This window comes from Bubalus kerabau, chromosome 1, assembly GCF_029407905.1.
Source record: "Bubalus kerabau isolate K-KA32 ecotype Philippines breed swamp buffalo chromosome 1, PCC_UOA_SB_1v2, whole genome shotgun sequence".
NCBI lineage: Eukaryota > Metazoa > Chordata > Mammalia > Artiodactyla > Bovidae > Bubalus > Bubalus kerabau.
In genome coordinates, this window is record NC_073624.1 from 191,312,539 (window position 1) to 191,336,048 (window position 23,510).

General features: G+C 39.1%; 1 protein-coding gene across 2 annotated transcripts in view; it reads left to right on the top strand.

Annotated features, from left to right (window-relative positions):
- Window positions 1–387: 387 nt before the first annotated feature.
- The window catches only part of FNIP1 (folliculin interacting protein 1), a 127,529-nt gene continuing 104,406 nt past the window's right edge, over window positions 388–23,510 (top strand). For both annotated transcript variants that reach the window (XM_055548166.1, XM_055548169.1), the window contains exon 1: window positions 388–617. In XM_055548166.1, the coding sequence (XP_055404141.1) occupies window positions 526–617 (92 nt within the window). In that variant the 5' untranslated portion in view covers window positions 388–525. The remainder of the gene's footprint in view (window positions 618–23,510) is intronic.

Sequence of the window (23,510 nt, forward strand, 5' to 3'; positions counted from 1 at the left end):
GAGGAAGGGACGGCGGGAAAGGGTCGGTTGGTAGTGGTGCCCTGAACTTCTCTTGTGTCATGGGTGCGGGAGGTGAAGGCTTCTGTACTCCACAGGCCCTGGCGTGGTCCTCGCAGCACCCCGCCTTAGGCTCAGCTAGCAACTGAAGGCGTCACGGAGAAAGACCAGGACCGGAGCTCGTCCCTCCTCCACATCCTCAGACACAACCAGTCCCCCGCCCCTCCCCTCCGCGCATGCCCCGCCCCGTGAGCTGCCACGTGAGGACCTCCACCAGCCAGCCTATGGGCGCCAACTCCGCCCAGGATCCCCGCCTTGCACTCTGCTCCGCGCGCCGCCACGTGATGCGGCTCATCGCCAACCAATGGACGCCGGTTTTGGCTCGCGCCCCGCCCCGCGCGCCGTGGCCGTTTGAAGTGACTAATTTCTGTCATATGACTGAGGCGCCTATGGGGGTGGCGGGGCAGCTCTAGGAGCGGGGGCCTGGTGAGTTCCCTGAGGAGCGACCCCGGCCTGGCCGTGGCCACCATGGCCCCTACCCTGTTCCAGAAGCTCTTCAGCAAGAGGAACGGCCTGGGCGCGCCCGGTCGGGATGCGAGGGACCCGGACTGCGCGTTCAGGTAGGTCGCCGCAGGGCGAGGGGCGAGGGGCGCGGAGCCGATGGCCTAGTGGGGTCCGCTTTCCAGAGGCGCTGAGGCTTTCTCGGAGTTCACGCTCGCGCAGTAGTGTCGCCCCGGGACCGGGATCAGGGCCTTGGTCGGGAGGGGCAGGGCAGCTGCAGACCAGCGCTGGAGGGTTCGAGCGCGGTCCTCTCCCCCCTCCCCCACGGTCGCCCCTTACCCCCTTGTCCCGGGCGGTTTGTTTACGTCTTGCTCGGCGGCCACGCGCGGCTCTGCCACTCCAGGCGGAGCATCGCGGCCTGAGCTTAGGGGCCACACTCCTTCCTGGCGACGCGTAGAGTTGGGCGCGGGCTGGATTGGACCTCAACCGCCGTCCTCCGGGCCGAAAAGTTCTCCCCTCCTCCCCGCGGCTGGTCGTCCTCTGGGTGCTCGGTTCCAGCTTGGTTGCTGTTGTGGAGAGAGCAGCACGTTTTGGCCAGCCTTCGGAGTGTAGAGAAGGCTGGAGGAGCGTGTCGGCAAGCTGCCGTTCTTTCACATTTCTTGTAAATCTAAATTAGAGGTGTGCAGATACCGGACCGAGTGGCCTGAATATTGTCGAAGGAGAAATGTGAAACCTAAGAGGTTGTGCTTATTATTGACTAGAATGAAGCTGCGCTGAGTCAAGTGAAGCATGGCCCTAGAATGGACCATCCCGTTGGAACTGTTCCTAAAAACGAGTCTATAAAAATTGACAACGATACCAAGATATTTTTTGGTATTACAGGCTTGGTTATTTTTTTGTTACAGTACCTGTTGCTGGTAAACAAACAAACAAACAAAAAAAACCAACTTTTTTAAGATTGTAAGACCCTGTAATATAAACCTGAATTCTAGATAAAGTTTAGTTTCGAAACTTCATTTGATGAAGAGATTATGTCTTTCAGACAGCCTTGATACTTGTTGCAGTGTGGAAACTTGTGAATGTAAGTAGGCTGAATGTCAAATATCACTCAAACCTGGTAGGGTAGCAAAGAGCCTAGTTGTACAGTAGTACTAGGAAAAAATGAGAATCTGTTAAATTTTGGAACAGTCACATTCTGAAATGACTGTACCGCACCGGTTTAAAAGGTTTTGCTAACTTTAAAATTATTCACCCTCTTTCACTAATGGCAAGCCCCGTTAGTAAACATTCTGTAATATGTGGAATTGAAGTATTAAATGGAAAGAAATTTCACTGACTTTTAGAGGGAAAAAAATCTCAGAGGTGAACATCTTGAAACAGCACTTAATAAAGACAGTTATCTAGCTTTTGTTTTTTTCTACTGGGAAGTAAGTGTCTTGCCATGCTTAGCTAATGACTTTCTTTAAAGATTTCTTTAGTGCTTTTCTTTTGAAAAATGAAACTGCAGTCTAGATAGTACTACATCGAGCCATCCAGTAAATCAAGGGTCAGTAGAAAGCAAGTTTGGGGGCTATACTAAAAAGGTGACATTTGAATAGGCTTTCTATTTCTAGGCAAAGATTTACTTTGAGGTATCTAGATTTTCAAGCATCTCAAGTAATTGTGGAAAAAAGGTTATTTTTTTAAAAAATGTAAGTCTACAATATGGTTGTGTAATCCTACTTTAGAGTTGCCAGAGCACTTTCTCATCAGTTATCTCATGTGATGTTTCACAACCCTGTGAGATAGGGCAAGTAGCAGTATAGATAACTACATGATCCTTTTTTGTGTGTAAGAATGATGTGTAAGCACAATAACTGCAGTGCAATATGGAAGGTTTTACTTTAAAAAATGTAGAAGTGTACATGTGAGAAAATGAAAACTGAGTAATGTCATATATATATACCTGCTGCTGCTGCTAAGTCACTTCAGTCGTGTCCGACTCTATGTGACCCCATAGATGGCAGCCCACCAGGCTCCCCCGTCCCTGGGATTCTCCAGGCAAGAACACTGGAGTGGGTTGCCATTTCCTTCTCCAGTGCCTAGCAACTCGCAAATTTGATCAACCTAAGTCTTGTGTTTTTTTTTTTTTAAGCAATTTCACTGTTTACACACACACACACACACACACACACACACACACACACACAGACAGTTGTGTACCCACAACCCCAGTGAATTTTTAGAACACTTCATCACCCAGAAAATTTCCTCATGCCCCTTTGCTATCATTCCTTAACTCCTCCTCACCCAGGGCAATCGCTGACCTGCTTTCTGTTTAATGATAGAAGTTTTGATTTTTTTTAGAATTTCATGTAAATGTAAACATACTGTTTATAGGCTTCTATGTCTGGCTACTTTAACTCAGAGTGATTTTGAGATTCATCCAAGTTGTTGCGTTTTTTCTGTAGTTCCTTCAGTTTTTTTGGGTGGTGGGTGGGGGGGCTGGTGCTGAATAGTATACCACAATTTGTTTATCCATTCACTGGTTGGCAGACATTTTGGGTTCTTTTCAAATTTGGGCTGTATTGAACAGTGCTGCTGGTGAACGTTTGTGAACAAATCTTTATGTGGAAATGCACTTTCATTTCTCTTGGAGTGAGATTGCTGGGTCATATGCTTAACTTTAAAAATAAAAAAATTGCCAAACTTGTCCCAACGACTAGAAGTGTATGAAGGTTACAGTTGCTCCAGATTCTCTTCAAAACCAGATATCGTTAGTCTGTTTTTTTTTTTTTTTTTTTAATTATTTACTTGGTTTCACTGGATCTTAGTTGTGGCAAGTGGGATCTAGCTAGCTACTTGACCAGGGATTGAACCAGGGCCCCCTGCATTGGGAGTTCAGAGTCTTGGACACTGGACCACCAGTAAAGTCCCATTAGTCTGGTTTTTTAAATTAAAAAATTTTTTTTGTATTGTAAAAAAATACCTAACGTAAAGTTTGCCTTGTTAACCGTTTTAGAATCTTTACATTTTTTCCCCCCTTGGAGTGTAGTAGACTTACAGTGTTAGTGTTAATTTCAGGTGTACAGCAAAGTGAATGTTATACATATACATACATCCACTCTTTTTAGATTTGTTTCCCATGCTAATGGGTCTAGTGGTATCTTGTGGTTTTAATTTGCCTTTCCCAAATAATAAACGATGTTTAGCATCTTTTTATGTAGCTCAGTTTTTTGAATAGGCTAAAATTTAGTTTTTATACCAGTATACAATGCTTTCCTTTCTAGAATCCTTTTTTGGTTTTGTTTTAGTTAGCTTAAGTTGTTAAATCAGGCTTGGACACAGTTAGCCATTGGCAGCTAACTATAGCTCAGCCTGTAAGAGTCAGTTCCTAGAGTAAGCAGTATACAAGGTCCAATGGTGATAAGCCAGGAAGGGATAGGAAAGACTTGAGACAGAGAAGCCTTAGGAGCTTTTCAATATTGCCTTTCATAGTTACTCCATTGAAAAATATGGTCAGGGATTACCCACTTCATTTCAGTCTTAAGTTCCTTACCTGACAAGTTTCTGGTGCTTGTCCTGTCTAAGCTTCCAGAGCTGGAGATGAGTGTAGTGTATCACAAGAAGAATATTATTGTAATCATTTATAGAAGTGAAACAGTAATTTGTTTTCATCTTTTAAAGAATTTGGGAAAGACAGTGCTTTCTGGGGGAAGATACCCTTTATATTATCTCCATTGGGGATACTTTTCGGTGGAAGTAAGAATTCAGTGTAAGTTCAATAACTTCAGTACACATAAAATAATTGCTTTAAAAATAAAATTCTCAGGGGCTTCCATGGTGGCTTAGTGGTAAAGAATCCACCTGCCAGTGCAGGAGACACAGATCAATCCCTTACCTGGGAAGATGCCACATGCTGTGGAGCAACTAAGCCTATGTGACACAACTATTGAGCCTGTGTTCTAGAGCCCAGGAACCGCAACTACTGAAGCCTGGAGCCGTAAACCCTGTGCTCTGCAACAGGAGAAGCCACCCCGATGAGAAACCTGCGTACTTCTAGAGAGTAACTCCTGCTCACCACAACTAGAGAAAAGCCCACTCAGCAGTGAAGACTCAGCACAGCTGAAAATAAATAAAATTATAAAAATTAGCAAATGAGTAAATAGAATTCTCAGGACTTCCCTGGTGGTCCAGTGGGTAAGACTCCACACTCGCAATGCAGGGGGCCTGGGTTTGATCCCTGGTCAGGGAATTAGATCCCACATGCCTCAGCTAAAAATCCTACATGCTGCAACAAAAATCAGTGATCCTATATGTCTCAATTAAGACCTGGCACAGCCAAATAAATAAATGTGTGTGTTAGTCGTTCAGTTGTGTCTGACTCTTCGTGACCCTGTGGACTGTAGTCTGCCAGGCTCCTCTGTCTATGGGATTCTCCAGGCAAGAGTACTGGAGTGGGTTGCCATTTCCTCCTTCAAGGAGTCCTCACCCAGGGATCGAACCTGGGTCTCCTGAATTGTAGACAGATTAATTTACATTCTGAGCCACCAGGTAAGCACAAATAAATAAATATTAAAAAAACTCTCTTCATCTAAAAATGGTGTTAATAATAGCAACTGTGTGGCATTGTCATGAGGTATATTAGTGAAGGTAACAGTAAACTGTGTTGTGTTAATAATCTAAGTCTTAAAAAAATTCTTGAAAGAAGTCTAATTTCATGAAGAAGATTGTTTGAGAGGTAAATGTCTGGAGGACATAATTCATGTTTTGTTCAAAAAGCAGTTTTTGTATTTTCATTTTATTCCTAATGCATGAACATTTGTCCTTACACTGTCTGTAGCAGAAGTAACAACCTCTTAATTGGTTTTTCTGTCATCACTGTTGCTTTTCTGCAAACTGTTTTCAAAATTCATCCTTTAAAAAAAATGCTAATTCAGATCATGATCAGCAGGCAAAATGATGTAGAATTTAAAATCTCCACAACACAGTTGTTTTAAGGATTCAAAGAGGTAAGTCATGTTGAACACTTAATGCAGTGCTTAGCACATGGCTTTCACAACCAGAAGTTGTTACTATGATGATTTCATGCTTATGTATAAAACCATTCAGTTTAGGACCAAATTCCTTAATGTGGCTTGTGGTGGTGTGGCTTTTGTGAAATCTGTAGCCTCGAGTTCTTAATTTTTAAAAATAAGGTTATTTTTAACATAGCTGTTATTCCATTATTATTATGTTTTATTACTTATTAATATTGTATATTGTTTATATATCTATTAATATTATCTATTCTTAGTCTATATTCAGATTTTCTCAAGATGTCTTTTTATAGTAGGTTTGTTTGAATCAGTCTGCATATTGAGTTTGTAATTATGTGCCTAAAAACGTTTTTGTTTTTAAAATGGATCGTTTTTTCTATGAAATTTCCCATGTTCTCTTTTTGACTGATCTCTAATGGTTTCCTTTAATTCTTACTGGTTCCCAGCAGTCTATATTTTAACCAGACCCTCCAGGTGATTCTTAATGCTCAAGTTTGACAACCACTGCTACAACTACTCTCTCTTTCCTGAAAACTGATGGTGAGATACTTGACTAGACTTGGGTTCAGGGTTTTTTTTTTGTTTTTTTGTTTTTAAATTTAAAATATTCAACAGATTTTGCAGTGTACTTTGTATTGCATACATAGTGTCTTGTTCTCCCATTTTTAGTGGTGCTAAGGTTGATTAGTTGGTTTCAGACTATTCCATTATAAAATTCCTCTTTCACTATTGGTTTTAGCATTTTTTGTTGATTATTGCCTGAACCCACTATTTTGTTAGGGGATGCAAAATGGTAATATCCTGATTCTTTAGTCCTTTCTGCATTTATTTCTTAGTGAACTTTCTCTTACCACTTACTTGGTTATTTGCTATAGGAAAGTCAGCACCAAAGTTTGTGTATCACTTTTTAGAATAATTTATACTGAGTTAGATGAATGTCTCCATTTTAATTATCATGTTTTAGTATCACCTCTGGATGCGTTTTCATCCATTACAGTCAAATTGGCCCCATATTTGGCCAGAGGAAGACTTCTTAAGTTGACATGATCTGATCTCATTAATCTTTGATAACTTTTTGCTTTTTTCTGGCCTTGTCTTAATCTAGCCCTCTCCCTTTTCTATGATTTTATCACTTTGGATTTGTTTTAGGTTCTGGGATGTGCCATGCTGTGTTGTTCTTTGTTTTGGGCATAATTTTACATAGCTTTTTGTTTAGCTTCTTGTAGTGATCATCTGGGCTTATCCTAATTATTCTTTCTTCAGGAAGCCTATTCTGATTTCTCCCTGTCTGAGTTAGATTTCACTTTAGTTTTCTTCCATAGCTTTCTGTATTTCCTTCTGTGACATGTATCACAGCTGCCATTACTTGTCCACATCTCTGTCCTTTGCTTCCTTGAGAGTACTTTTCAACTTCAAGGTGTATTTTAGAGTTAGAACCTTGTAACTCTGGGTTGTTTGTGGGGAACAAATGCCTAGGTTCTGTCTGGAGCAGCTCAGGTAAGACGCTGTTTTCCAGGGAGAGACTATAATACTGTGGAGGCCTATCTTGAACTCCTCGTCTGAAGGAGCAGCCCTTTCCCCTAGTCTCTATCAGAGCACACTGTTTATATCCTTCATAGTTCTTTTTACAATTTATCATCTCTCTCCCTCAAGTTCACATTGTTGAGTCAGTGTATATATAGCACAATGCCTGCATCTGTGCTCAGTAAATACTTTTAGAATGAACGTATTAATTTTAAGAACAGAGAGAATCAGAAGTTCTGTTTTGGAGATTTGGTCTAGTTTTAATTGTTATTGAGAGATTTATTTGATAGTTTAATAAAGTAAATCCAGAGTTCACGAAAGAGGTTGGGCCTGGAGATAATGAACTTGGGCTTATGGTCAATGGTCAATATTAACACTAAGGGAACAGATGAGATAATACAGGAAAAGGGGTGTGTGTAGATAGAGAATTGCAAAGAACAGATTTTGTCCTGAGGAAATCTAAAATGTACAAATGTGGGAGAGGAAAGTCTGCAAAGAAAAAATGGCCAGAGACGTAGGGAGAAGGCCAGTGCTGTGTGGTGTTGGGAAAGCTCAGAAAGGGAAGTGTTTAAAAAATGATGGAGTGATAAACTGCTGTGTTAACTGGTTGCTGACAAGTCTTGTGAGATGAGAAACAGAAAAGTATCTGTTGGGTTCGTCAAGTTGGAGATAACCAGTGACCTTAATGTGTTGTTTTTTTTTTTTTAGGGGGGCATGTTTTGGGGGAAAAGTGAGATGTGTATTATTAAATGAAAAGGGAGGAAATGGCTTCACTGCTAAAGCTTTCTGTTTCTATAGGGAAAACAGTCTGTAGTGCTGTATTATCTTTTCACTTTCAGTATTCTGATTTTAGGTTGCATCTTGAACTTATGAAGTTCTTAAAGACTGGTTTCCTAATATTATCAGTGTTCATAAGAATTATATTTCAGAAGTTTTTAAAATATGATTTAAAATATTTGTCTATTCACAAGATTTTCTATTTAAAAAATAACACCCCTCCTTAAATTATACCTTTTATTCTTATGTTAGAAATAGAAAGTTAAAATATTCTTTACAGAGAATTCTGAGATCATATCTTTCTTATTAAAGTAGAAGCTGAAAATTTTAAGTTAAACTTCATGTTAACGCTCTGTGGTATCAATATTTGGTTCTAAGAATCTAATTTTGTTACAGGAAATGCAGATAGTTTGTTGTTGATTTACTATTCCATCTCTAAGTAGTTGTATTAGATTTGTTTTTTAGAATCATATTTATTGAGAGAAAATAGTTTAATAAAAATATAGCTTTAATATTCAACTTATGAATTTTGGACCTTATTTCTTACTAATATAATAATTATTGTCTTAAATCTTGCTGAGTTTTAAGTTATCTTTTTGGAAAGACTTGTTTAAAAAAAAAAAACAAAAACCTCCCCATGTAAAACATACCAGCCACCTGTGTGTATCTGTGGCTGATTAATGTTGATGTGTGGCAGAAGCCAGCACAACACTGCATAGCAATTATCCTCCAACTAAATAAATTAAAAAAAAAACAGGATTCCTAAACTCGCCTTACACAATCTTACTTCTGTTCCTGACACTACCGTTCTTTTAGTCTACCAAGTTGAAAGTCAGAGAATCATCTTTTATTCTTTCTTCTCTCTGGTTGCTTCATTTGGTTATTTGTTAAATCTTGTCAATTCTGATTCTGCAATATCTTAGTTCTTTTTAATTTCCCACTGCCATCATCTCATTTAGACCTTGAATGAGTTTCATAAAAACTTGCCATAACTTTCCTATCTTGTGTGTATTCCTCTCTATGCTGCTGCTGCTGCTAAGTCGCTTCAGTCGTATCTGACTCTGTGCGACCCCATAGACGGCAGCCCACCAGGCTCCCCGTCCCTGGGGTTCTCCAGGCAAGAACACTGCAGTGGGTTGCCATTTGCTTTTCCAATGCATGAAAGTGAAAAGTGAAAGTGAAGTCACTCAGTTGTGTCCGACTCCTAGCGACCCCATGGACTGCAGCCTACCAGGCTCCTCTGTCCATGGGATTTTCCAGGCAAGAGTACTGGAGTGGGGTGCCATCGCCTTCTCTGATTCTCCTCTATGCCATTCTGCTAAATTGACTTTCTTAAACCATATTCTCATCAATGCACTCAGAAATCTCCTTTGACTCCCTGCTGCTTAATAGAGGATTGCTCTGTGCCAGGCACTGTTTTAAGTGTTTTACATGTACTAATTCATTTATTTATCATAATAGCTTTATAAAGTAGGTCTGATTATTCCTCTTTCATAGATGAGGGAATGGAGTCAGAGAAAGAAAGAAGTTAAGGACCTTGTCCAAGATCACACAGTAAGTGATTAAGCTACAAATAATTAAGATACAAATTCAGACATTTGAGTTCCAGCACCTTTGCTTCCCAAGTGGCGCTAATGGTAAAGAACCCCCCTCCCCAATGCACAAGATGTAAGAGATGTGAGTTCAGTACCGGGGTGGGGAAGATCCCCTGGAGGAGGGCATGGCAACCCACTCCAGTATTGTTGCAGGGAGAATCCTATGGACAGAGGAGACTGGTGGGCTGTGGTTCATGGAGTTGCAAAAAGTCAGACACAACTGAAGCGACTTGGCACAGACACCCATGCCTTTGTTTTTAATAACGTCCAAACTTTTCAACTTGTCATGTCAGCGTCCTGTAGAGTTGTTCCCAATGTTTCCTGTATGTATGCTGCTGCTAAGTCGCTTCAGTCGTGTCCGACTCTGTGCGACCCCAGAGACGGCAGCTCACCCGTCCCTGGGATTCTCCAGGCAAGAACACTGGAGTGGGTTGCCATTTCCTTCTCCAATGCATGAAAGTGAAAAGTGAAGGTGAAGTTGCGCGGTCGTGTCCAACTCTTAGCGACCCCATGGACTGCAGCCTACCAGGCTCCTCCGTCCATGGGATTTTCCAGGCAGGAGTACTGGAGTGGGGTGCCATTGCCTTCTCCATCCTGTATGTATTACCTTGGGAAATAGTATCGTGTCGTCATTAAAGATGCTGTGTGTGTACACATGTCAGAGTAGAGGAGTGGATACTGAGGAGAGAGTCCCAATACCCATTGCACCTACCATCTTAGAGTTGTTTTGAAGATTTAATGGCATGGTAGTCTCTTAAATGGTAGATTTCCTTCTCACACTTCCTCACCCTTCAGTTTATTCTTTCCAGTCTTCTTTCTAATTTTTCCTCCAGCTGTGGGCTCTGAATTAGACTAGAAGTTTGATGTTTCTTTAGACTATTCTGGTTCATATGTTTGCACATTCCTTGAAATTACATGGCTACAACACATCTGTCTTTGAAGCGCCAATAGAAACCATATTTACCATTATGACAGTTACTTTCTTGGGTTGTAATTGCTTCTTATGTATCTGAATACTATAGTAGATTTTAAGTTCCATAGGGTACTTAGGACCAAGTTCCATGGTATAACTTGTTTCATGCTTTATTCCTGGTGTTTGATTCACAGAAGGCATTCAATAAGTGATGAATGAGTGATGAATAAAAATAGTCACTGAATTGAAGAAATTTTATTTCCTTTAACAAAGATGTTTCTGTTTTAGGTTATTTGCCTAGTCATTTCTCTGTAATTTAAGCACATATTTCTTTGGCTCAATGTTTACCAATTTAAAGGAAAATTTCATTATTATTTTGATCTTTTTAAGATGGCAAGAATGGTCTGATTTCACAGAAATAGGTTAGAGTCTCTATTTATATCCCCTGCTGCTGCTGCTAAGTCGCTTCAGTCGTATCCGACTCTGTGCGACCCCATAGACGGCAGCCCACCAGGCTCCCCATCCCTGGGATTCTCCAGGCAAGAAGACTGGAGTGGGTTGCCATTTCCTTCTCCAGTGCATGAAAGTGAAAAGTGAAAGTGAAGTCGCTCAGTTGTATCCGACTCCTAGCGACCCCATGGACTGCAGCCTACCAGGTCCCTCCATCCATGGGATTTTCCAGGCAAGAGTACTGGAGTGGGTTGCCATTGCCTTCTCCTTATATCCCCTATAACACCTCATACTTTCCCTTCCTACCATTTTTCACATTCAAAATTTGTGTATGTGTGTGTACACAGAGTCTTTTCTGACATACTCAGTATATGCTGAGTGGATAAAAAACTGAGTAAATGAACTCAAGTACTTTTTTTGGTAGCGGGAGTTTATTTCAAGAACACAAGAGGTTTTGAGGTACCATGGAATTTCTTTTCCATTTGAGCATTCTTTGTCCTTAGGCCTTTTGATTGTTAAGCAGACCTTATGGGGAAATGGGGCAACAATATAACGTAGACCTTTGGGGACACAGCCAGAGCTCTAGGGATCTCTTCCTTTTACTCCCATCACCCAGTATATAGTATCCCTTGACACAACAGCATTTTATCCCAAGTCACCCCAGAGAGATTACACCTTAGTATAATCCTGATAGAGTGGCAGAGTTGGTGTTAAGAGTGTGTGGGATTATGAGCCGTTTCAGTTTGTACTGTTTTATGTTTATGATTGCATTTGTAGGATGTAGCTGGCAGGCTCTTTGCAACTTTTTGGCCTGCTTTTCCACCCTGTTGTGGTCTGTTATATGATTTTTAAAGTTTTCTATTTATAGCAAGAAACTATAGATTGTGACATTAATGCAAGGTGAGTAAAGTTGAATTGTGATAGGATTCCCACAGATAGCGATACTTAGTTTTATATTGATTTCTATTAATTCCTGATTACATTAGAATATAAAACATATACACTGTACATTTATAGAATGTAGAAATATAATAAAATTATTTGTGAATAACTTCAGTTCATTTCAGTTGCTCAGTCGTGCCCGACTCTTTGCGACCTCATGGACTGCAGTACGCTAGCCTTCCCTGTCCGTCTCCAACTCCTGGAGCTTGCTCAAACTCAGGTCCATTGAGTCGGTGATGCCATCCAACCATCTCATTCTCTGTTGTCCCCTTCTCCTCCTGCCTTCAATCTTTCCCAGCATCAGGGTCTTTTCCAGTGAGTCAGTTCTTCGCATCAGGTGGCCAAAGTATTGGAGCTTCAGATTCAGCATCAGTCCTTCCAATGAATATTCAGGACTGATCTCCTTTAGGATGGACTGGTTTGATCTTCTTGCTGTCCAAGGGATTCTCAAGAGTCTTCTCCAACAACACAGTTCAAAAGCATCAATTCTTTGGCGCTCAGCTTTTTTTATGGTCCAGCTCTCACATCCATACATGACTACTGGATAAACCATAGCTTTGACTATGTTGTCTAGGTTTGTCATAGCTTTTCTTCCAAGGAGCAAGCGTCTTTGAATTTCATGGCTGCAGTCACCATCTGCAATGATTTTGGAGCCCAAGAAAATAAAGTCATGTTTTAAATTTTCTCAAAGAAATTTCTGAACATAGTTTAACCATCAGACAGTAAAACCCCATGTTAATGCACCACTTGTATTTACATTACCCAGTATATAGTATTCCTTGAGTGACTTCTGGACCCTTGGAACTTCTGACTGGCTAGCTTGGCATGCTCTTCACTTGTGACTCTGATTCTAAGTTAAGAGGTGAAATGTTTTGCCCCCAGCCCAACAATATGACAGGAATTTACTTAGAGTAAATTCCTCCAACCCAGTCCTGATCTTGGATGCAACTGCTTTTGTAGTTGTTTGGTGTTTCTTTGAGGAGTTGTTTTTATATTTATAAATAATATGAATATACTGTTTTATAAAAAATTTATTCATTTTAGACATTATTAATTTTCTGTATTGGTAAAGATTTAGGTCTTAAGTATGCATACATATATACATACCCATGCATGCCCTTTCCTTTCTTCTTCATTCTTTCAATATTTTGGTTAGTTTAAATAATCAAGGTTAACTATTTTGTTGTATTAGAAAAGATTCACTGCTGAACTAAATATATTTTATGTTTTATTGTACTTAAAAAAAATCTCTTGGAGTTAATTACCTTTATTTTTCTTTTTACTTTTTTGGGTCACCTTATTTTCTTTAGAATCTTGAGCTTAAGAACTCCATAAAATATCTCTCAAAACAACTTATTTGTTTTAGTGAAAGCTTCTTGATAATTGGTTAGTTATTTTTTTTCCTCATGGATATATCCGTCTTGGAGCCCTCTGACCTTCTCTGGCTCTAGCTTGGGTTGCTGCCCTGTAGTTCTGCTCCACAGCATTGTTATAAGCCTTCCTTTGCCTTCCTCCTGGAAATTCCTTTGACCTTTGAAAGTTAGGATCTCTTGTAGACTGGCTTCCATGACTTCTTCCTTTTTGAATCGTTCCCTTGTTTTGGTAGTACCTACCCTTTAGGAGCTTCCTGAGAGTGATTGCTTGAGAGAAAGTTTTTGAGACTTTGCCCATCTGAAAAAGTGTTTGTTTTTATGTTTGGCCCATCTAGTAGATGCAGAGTTCTGTTTGGAGTATCGTTTTAACTCAGAAATTGGAAGGTATTGCTCCCTGGTCTTCTGACTGTCAGTATTGCTGCTGAGAAAGTCAGAGCCATAACTCTCAACCCTTGGGAAAGTTTTGGAATTTTCTCAGTTTTCTCTTTATTTTGTTCTGAAATTTCACAGTGATATACCTTTTTTTTTTTTTTTTTTTATTCATTTGTTGATACTGGATGGGCCTTTCAATCTACAGACACTGTAAGGCTGGTGCAACTTGGACAGGTTTCCCAAGAAAATAAAGATGTGTTATGTATAAGGAGTGAGTTAAGAGAGGATGGAGAAAGTCACTTTCACATCCTGTGGAGGATATGCTTTTTGCTCCTTTGCCTCTCCTTCACCTTCCAAAGGACTTTATGTTTCCAAGGTCTTTGCTTCTTAGGTACTCTGAGGAGATGAATTCTTTGATTGCTCCAGGACATTCATTGACATTTAGGTTGTAACTGCTTATGTTTTTGAAAAGTCAGTTGCTGCTGTTCATCTTTCAAATGTTTGTGTTTTTGTGTTTTTTTTAAATTTTATTTTATTTTTAAACTTTACATAATTGTATTAGTTTTTCCAAATATCAAAATGAATCCGCCACAGGTATACATGTGTTCCCCATCCTGAACCCTCCTCCCTCCTCCCTCCCCATTCCATCCCTCTGGGTCGTCCCAGTGCACCAGCCTCAAGCATCCAGTATCGTGCATCGAACCTGGACTGGCAACTCGTTTCATACATGATATTTTACATGTTTCAATGCCATTCTCTCAAATCTTCCCACCCTCTCCCTCTCTCACAGATTCCATAAGACTGTTCTATACATCAGTGTCTCTTTTGCTGTCTCGTACACAGGGTTATTGTTACCATCTTTCTAAATTCCATATATATGCATTAGTATACTGTATTGGTGTTTTTCTTTCTGGCTTACTTCACTCTGTATAATAGGCTCCAGTTTCATCCACCTCATTAGAACTGATTCAAATGTATTCTTTTTAATGGCTGAGCAATACTCCATTGTGTATATGTACCACCGCTTTCTTATCCATTCATCTGCTGATGGACATCTAGGTTGCTTCCATGTCCTGGCTATTATAAACAGTGCTGCGATGAACATTGGGGTACACGTGTCTCTCTCCCTTCTGGTTTCCTCAGTGTGTATGCCCAGCAGTGGGATTGCTGGATCATAAGGCAGTTCTATTTCCAGTTTTTTAAGGACTCTCCACACTGTTCTCCATAGTGGCTGTACTAGTTTGCATTCCCACCAACAGTGTAAGAGGGTTCCCTTTTCTCCACACCCTCTCCAGCATTTATTACTTGTAGACTTTTGGATCGCAGCCATTCTGACTGGTGTGAAATGGTACCTCATAGTGGTTTTGATTTGCATTTCTCTGATAATGAGTGATGTTGAGCATCTTTTCATGTGTTTGTTAGCCATCTGTATGTCTTCTTTGGAGAAATGTCTATTTAGTTCTTTGGCCCATTTTTTGATTGGGTCATTTATTTTTCTGGAGTTGAGCTGTAGGAGTTGCTTGTATATTTTTGAGATTAGTTGTTTGTCAGTTGCTTCATTTGCTATTATCTTCTCTCATTCTGAAGGCTGTTTTTTCACCTTGCTAATAGTTTCCTTTGATGTGCAGAAGCTTTTAAGGTTAATTAGGTCCCATCTGTTTATTTTTGCTTTTATTTCCAATATTCTGGGAGGTGGGTCATAGAGGATCCTGCTGTGATGTATGTCAGAGAGTGTTTTGCCTATGTTCTCCTCTAGGAGTTTGATAGTTTCTGGTCTTACGTTTAGATCTTTAATCCATTTTGAGTTTATTTTTGTGTATGGTATTAGAAAGTGTTCTAGTTTCATTCTTTTACAAGTGGTTGACCAGATTTCCCAGCACCACTTGTTAAAGAGATTGTCTTTAATCCATTGTATATTCTTGCCTCCTTTGTCGAAGATAAGGTGTCCATATGTGCGTGGATTTATCTCTGGGCTTTCTATTTTGTTCCATTGATCTATATTTCTGTCTTTGTGCCAGTACCATACTGTCTTGATAACTGTGGCTTTGTAGTAGAGCCTGAAGTCAGGTAGGTTGATTCCTCCAGTTCCCTTCTTCTTTCTCAAGATCGCTTTGGCTATTCGAGGTTTTTTGTATTTCCATACAAATTGGGAAATTATTTGTTCTAGCTCTTGTGAAGAATGCTGTTGGTAGCTTGATAGGGATTGCATTGAATCTATAGATTGCTTTGGGTAGTATGCTCATTTTCACTATATTGATTCTTCCAATCCATGAACATGGTATATTTCTCCATCTGTTAGTGTCCTCTTTGATTTCTTTCACCAGTGTTTTATAGCTTTCTATATATAGGTCTTTAGTTTCTTTAGGTAGATATATTCCTAAGTATTTTATTCTTTCTGTTGCAATGGTGAATGGAATTGTTTCTTTAATTTCTCTGTTTTCTCATTATTAGTGTATAGGAATGCAAGTGATTTCTCTGTGTTGATTTTATATCCTGCAACTTTACTATAGTCATTGATTAGTTCTAGTAATTTTCTGGTGGAGTCTTTAGGGTTTTCTATGTAGAGGATCATGTCATCTGCAAACAGTGAGAGCTTTACTTCTTCTTTTCCAATTTGGATTCCTTTTATTTCTTTTTCTGCTCTGATTGTTGTGGCCAAAACTTCCAAAACTATGTTGAATAGTAATGGTGAAAGTGGGCACCCTTGTCTTGTTCCTGAGTTTAGAGGAAATGCTTTCAATTTTTCACCATTGAGCATGATGTTTGCTGTGGGTTTGTCATATATAGCTTTTATTATGTTGAGGTATGTTCCTTCTATTCCTGCTTTCTGGAGAGTTTTTATCATAAATGGATGTTGAATTTTGTCAAAGGCTTTCTCTGCATCTATTGAGATAATCATATGGTTTTTATTTTTCAATTTGTTAATGTGGTGTATTACATTGATTGATTTGCGGATATTGAAGAATCCTTGCATCCCTGGGATAAAGCCCACTTGGTCATGGTGTATGATCTTTTTAATGTGTTGTTGGATTCTGATTGCTAGAATTTTGTTAAGGATTTTTGCATCTATGTTCATCAGTGATATTGGCCTGTAGTTTTCTTTTTTTGTGGGATCTTTGTCAGGTTTTGGTATTAGGGTGATGGTGGCCTCATAGAATGAGTTTGGAAGTTTACCATCCTCTGCAATTTTCTGGAAGAGTTTGAGCAGGATAGGTGTTAGCTCTTCTCTAAATTTTTGGTAGAATTCAGCTGTGAAGCCGTCTGGACTTGGGCTTTTGTTTGCTGGAAGATTTTTGATTACAGTTTCAATTTCCGTGCTTGTGATGGGTCTTTTAAGATTTTCTATTTCTTCCTGATCGAGTTTTGGAAAGTTGTACTTTTCTAAGAATTTGTCCATTTCTTCCACGGTGTCCATTTTATTGGCATATAATTGTTGATAGTACTCTCTTATGATCCTTTGTATTTCTGTGTTGTCTGCTGTGATCTCTCCATTTTCATTTCTAATTTTATTGATTTGATTTTTCTCCCTTTGTTTCTTGATGAGTCTGGCTAATGGTTTGTCAATTTTATTTATCCTGAAGTCTCTTTATCCTTGAAATTTTTCCTTTCATATCTCTTTGTCTTAAATATATATGTATATATCTGTGTGGTGTGTGTGTATATATGTGTGTGTGCGTATTTACACACATTTGCACACACACTTCATTTACCATCATTTGAATGGGATTTTAATATATCAGCACACCAGTGCTGCACCAGCGTTTAACTTGGGTTTCTTAAAAAAGTTTTTGAAACTTTTTCTTATGAAAAATTCCAAACGGAAAAGTAAAGAGACTATTAATAACAATATCAACCTGGGCCTCCTTCATTGCAGGCAGATACTTTACTATCTGAGGCACAAGGGACTTAATACTGTTACTTGTTATTGCTGGAATATTTTAAACTCCAAACGTTCTGTCATTTCATTCATGAATACTTGAGTATGAATCTCTAAAAGATTACTGTTACCCTGGAAATGAGCAATGATTCCTTAGTATTTAATACTCAGTCCATGTTCAATTTCCTTTGATTGTCTTGAAAGTGTCTTTTTAGAGGTTGAAGTAGGATTTTAATTTGTTTTTGTGCTTAGTCGCTTAGTTGCGTCCGACTCTTTGCGACCCCATAGACTGTAATCTGCCAGGCTCCTCTGTTCATGGGGATTCTCCAGCAAGAATACTAAAGTGGGTTGCCATGCTCTCCTCCAGGGGATCTTCCCAACCCAGGGATCAAACCTAGGTCTCCCATGTTGCAGGTGGATTCTTTACCGATTGAGCCACCAGGGAAGCCCAGTTTGTCTGTAGAATATTGTATACTTTGATTTGGATCTGATTGCATCTTCACTATGTCCTTTTCTTTGTTTCTCTCTCCACCTTATTTTCTTTAAATTGAGAGATCTAGAGACTTGATTGAATTTAGGTGCAGAGTTTTGTGTTTTTGTTTTTTTGTATTATGTTGTTCCCTAGGACTACTTCATAGATGTGATGTGTACTTGTTACTGCATTTTATCACAAAGCACATAACCTCTGGTTGTCCCACTTTAAGTGGTGCTAAGTTTGATCAACAGATTCAGGTGGTATGTGCCTGGTTCATTCTTCCATTTTGAAGTTGTCCATCAACTGTTTACCTAATGGATTTATTGTCTGTTTATGCTGATTATTCAGTTCAGTTCAGTCGCTCAGTTGTGTCCGACTCTTTGCAACCCCATAAATCGCAGCACCCCAGGCCTCCCTGTCCATCACCATCTCCTGGAGTTCACTCAAACTCACATCCATCGAGTCGGTGATGCCATCCAGCCATCTCATCCTCTCTCGTCCCCTTTTCCTCCTGCCCCCAATCCCTCCCAGCATCAGAGTCTTTTCCAATGAGTCAACTCTTCACATGAGGAGGCCAAAGTACTGGAGTTTCAGCTTTAGCATCGTTCCCTCCAAAGAACACCCAGGGCTGATCTCCTTCAGAATGGACTGGTTGGATCTCCTTGCAGTCCAAGGGACTCTCAAGAGTCTTCTCCAACACCACACTTCAAAAGCATCAATTCTTCAGCACTCAGATTTCTTCACAGTCCAACTCTCACATTCATACATGACCACAGGAAAAACCATAGCCTTGACTAGATGGACCTTTGTTGGCAAAGTAATGTCTCTGCTTTTCAATATGTTATCTAGGTTGGTCATAACTTTCCTTCCAAGGAGTAAGCGTCTTTTAATTTCATAGCTGCAGTCACCATCTGCAGTGATTTTGGAGCCCAAATAAATAAAGTCTGCCACTGTTTCCACTGTTTCCCCATCTATTTCCCATGAAGTGATGGGAGCAGATGCCATGATCTTCGTTTCCTGAATGTTGAGCTTTAAGCCAACTTTTTCACTCTCCACTTTCACTTTCATCAAAGGCTTTTTAGTTCCTCTTCACTTTCTGCCATAAGGGTGCTGATTATTAGATTATTTCAGTTAGTTGAATTTTCAACTGCCCCTTCCAGGGCTAACTAATTCTTAGAGACAGCAAAGGACAACTCCAGGAGTGTGCCTTTCACATGCAAACCAGCCAATCCTGCTTTGGTTGTACCCCCCAACCACCTCCTTTATTGAGTTCTTACACTCCTGGGCCACTGTCTCCCTGCTCTAATCACCCAGGGCCAGGTACCAGCCAACTGGGGACAGTTTCTGTACTGTGGAGACCACTGAAATTACTCAAACTAGCCAATCCTAAATCTGCTTAGCTTGTTTACTTTGCCATTCTTTCCAGTGAAAACACAATAAAAGTTCTTGCCACTTTTTTCTGTCTTTCCTTCTGCCTCCTTACCCACCCATGTTGGCCAGGTGTGGTGTGGCATTCTTCCTAATTCTAGGGAATTGTGAGTATAAATTTCTTCCTTCATGGCAGTTATTTCCATGTCTGTGTCTTACCATACTCCATTAAAACAAATCCTTTGTTCATTTTAAAGCCAGTATAGTTTTATGAGTTTGAACAGATGTATACATCTGTGTTTACAAGCACTACAATCAAGATGTAGAGCTTTGTATAACTGTCAAGGTTCCCTTGTATCTTCTGTAGTCAGTAACCAACCCCTGCTTACCCTGCCAGCAGACAGTTTGTAATCTGCTTTCTGTCACTGCAGATTAATTTTGGATATCTTAAAATTTCATGTAAATGAAATCCTACCATATATACTTTTTCATATCTGGTTTCTTTCACTCAGCAGAATGTTTCTGAGATTCATCCACGTTTCTGCTTATTTCAATAGCTCATTGCTTTTTATTCTCTTATCATATTCCAGTATCTCATTTTATCAATATGCTAACATTTGTTTATTGATATACCAGTAGATGAATATTTGGATTACTTCTGGCTTGAGGAGGTATTATGTAGAAAGCTGCTATGAACATTCATGTATAACTCTGTATGAGAATATTTTTACTTCTGTTGGATAGATACCAAGGAGTGGAACTGCTGGTTTTTAAGCAAATGTGTATTTAACTTAATAAGAAACCACCAATTTGTTCTCCAAAGCGGTTGCCCCAGTTACTTTTTCACTGAAAATGTGTATGATAATTCCAGTTATTATCAATACTTGTGGGTGTGTGTAGTGGCATCTTGTAGTTTAATTTGCCTTTCCTTCATGCTTGGTAATGTTGAGCAAAGATTTTGGTGTTTATTGTCTAGTTGTATGCATTCTTCTGTAAAGTCTCTAACTACTTTGTCCTTTTAAAAATTGGAGTGCTTCTTATGTATTATAGACTTCGTTATTTGGATAAGAATTCTTTGTTAGCTTATTTTCTCCTATCTCTGGTTTGCATCTCTTCTTTTAATGGTATCTACTTTCAAAGGTCAGAAGTCTTATTTGATGAAGTGTCTAGTTTATTATATTTTAAAGATTTTATATATATATATATTTGTGTGTGTATGTGTTTTCAGCAATTTTGTCCTTCCTTAAGGCCAAGAAGATTTTTCTCTTGTTTTCTTTTATAGTTTTTATAAATTTTATAAATTTTACAGTTTTTGAGATTTTATGTTTAGGTCTACAGCACATTTTTAGTTAATTTTTACATATAGGCTGAGCTTAATATTTTCCACACAAATATCTAGCTTATCCAGTACCATCTGTGGAGAAGCTATCTTTTGATTTTTGCTTAATTACCATGTGTTAACATGTCTTTCTTTGTGCTGATCTATTCTGATTCAGGAGGAATTTCCCAGTAAACAATAATAAATGCCATCCATTGTACACTTGCAATAATATAGTATAAGATAATGCATGTTTTTGAAACATGTATGTAGTACAGTAAATTATGAAATTTTATTCTGATAATCAACCAAAGCACAATGCCCATTTACATAATGTGTTTACTAAATAAGAATGTTTACTTTGGGATTTAGTCTTAGCTGTACATAAAAACTGAAGATATTTTCATTTTGTTTTAGTGGTCTAGGGAGTGAAAAGCAGTAAGAGACTGCTTTTAGTAGAATTTCCAACTCTCAAGAAAGGTTGAATCCAGTGGCGGGGATTCTGTGTATATCTAAAAGAGAACACATAGGTAGCATGTAAGAAAAGGAGTGACTTTCATTTTCTAATTTGCTCATCAGCAAATTAGATTCTCAAGGTGATGTATACATTAGAATCACCTGTGATCTTTAAAACTTTCAGATTGCCCTGCTGCTGCTGCTGCTGCTAAGTCGCTTCAGTCATGTCCGACTCTGTGTGACCCCATTTACGGCAGCCCACCAGGCTCCCCCGTCCCTGGGATTCTCCAGGGAAGAACACTGGAGTGGGTTGCCATTTCCTTCTCCAGTGCCTGAAAGTGAAAAGTGAAAGTGAAGTCGGTCAGTCGTGTCCGAGCTAGCGACACTAGCAACCCCATGGACTGCAGCCTACCAGGCTCCTCTGTCCATGGGATTTTCCAGGCAAGAGTACTGGAGTGGGGTGCCATTGCCTTCTCCGGTCAGATTGCCCTACTTGGAATTAATTCTTAATCTTCTAGGGTAGGATTTTGGACAGGTGATTATTTTGCTTCATTTTGAAGCTCTCTAGCATGAGTTTGAGGTAAAGCCCAAGTTATCACTCACTGATTATATTTCTCATTTAACCTCTCAATCATCCTAAGAGATAAGTAGTTTCAGCTCAGTTTGCACATGAAGAAAGTAAAACTTAATGTGATTTTATACCTTTCTCCACAAGGGATATAAACAAGAAAATTATGACGACATTAAAAAAATGACCTTTAAACATTCTGAATGGTGGTTAACCTCATTAATTAAAAATTGCAAATCAACATATTATATCTCCAATTCACTAAGCTGTCAGTCCAATAAAGGTTAAAAACAGTGATATATTATTACAGCCGGAGTGGTAAAGCAAGTCCTGTTCTGTGATTGTGAGAGTGTTTATGGGTACAACTATTTTGGAGTGCTGCAGTGTGCAAAAGTGATCATGTAAGCATATTCCGATGTTTATTAAAATTTTATTTGAAGTTATTTCCTATTTGTTACTGTGGCCATAATTAGATTTATTAAATAAGCTATGGTTATATATTGGAACACTGTGTAGCTATTAAATAGAACATGGTAATCTGTATTCCCTGGTGGAGATTTACACATATATTAAAGTTTTAAAAGTTACAAGATAGTGTGCAGTGTGATGTTGCTTTTATAAATGCATTAGACTTAAACGTTCAGCACTATTATTGTATTTATTTGTACATACACAGAACTGACTGAGGGAAAAGTCTAGATGGAAACAGAAAAGTGTTGAGAGTGGCTAGGTCTGAGAAGGATTGGTAGGATGGGTTTTTCATATTTTATACTTGTTTGTTGTTTTATATTCACCTGGCAGTAAGATCTGTTGCTTCTGTAATTTTAAAAAGATATAAAAGTGAAATACGCAATTTGATCAAGATCAACACAAATGGTAAGTGGCATAGCTAAGACTTGTAATTATCAGAGTCCAAAGGAGAAATTTTTCAGAGAAATATTAACCAATGTGATAATGAATTTTAACTGATTTGTAGTAGAAAAGCATTGAAAATTTTCTAATTTAAAAATTTACATGCAGTTATTCCCTTTTTGTGGTATAAAGTCCTATGAATTTCTTAAAGTTTTTATTGAAGAATAATATAATTAAGAAAAGTGTCCACATTTTGACTATTCAACTCAATGAATTTAGACATGTTGCTAGGTGACTGGTACCCAGTTCAAGAAATAGAATGTTGCTTGTGTTTCTGTAATCTTCTTCATGACCCTTTCAACCCCTACTATCCTGACTTCATACATCAGGGATGCCTGATATTGAGCTTTATATTAATGGGACCATTCACAAACTCTCTTCTTGTCTGGCTTCTTTTTTTGCTCAGTGTTATGTTTGCATTTTTCTTTGTAGTGTCTAGTTCCTTCTCTTTCCTGTAGGCTAGAATTTCCCTATTGACATTTGGATGGGATAATTTTTTTGTTATGGGGGGGCTCTTCTGTGCATTGAAGGACTTTACTGGCGTCCCCGATTCCAACCACAAGATGTGAGTAGCAAGCAGCCTCCCCCCACCGCAACCCCCCACCCCCCACCCCCACCCATAATGACAACCTAAAATGTCTCTAGATGTTGCTGGACGTCCCTGGAGAGGGGGCAGAATCTAGTTGAGAACTGCCAAAGTACAGCCTTCCCTTTGTGTGAGTATGCCACAATTTATTTACCCAGGCTACTTTGTTGACGGATATTTGGATCGTTTCCAGTTTAGGGTTGTAAAGAATGATGTTGCTATGAATGTTTTTGTATAAGTTTTTTGGGGGAAGATATGTCCACATTTCTGTTGAATATGTACTTTGAACTGAATTTATAGGTCATAAGATATGTTACGTTTAGCTTTATTGGATTTTACCACACTGTTTTCCAAAGTGATTCCAATTTTCATTTTACCAGTCATATATGAGAATTCCATTTTCCCACATTCTCACGAGGCTTGAATTTGAACTATGTTGTTTTGCAGGTTAGGGTTTGAGTTTTAGTCTTTTTAGTGTACCCATTGGA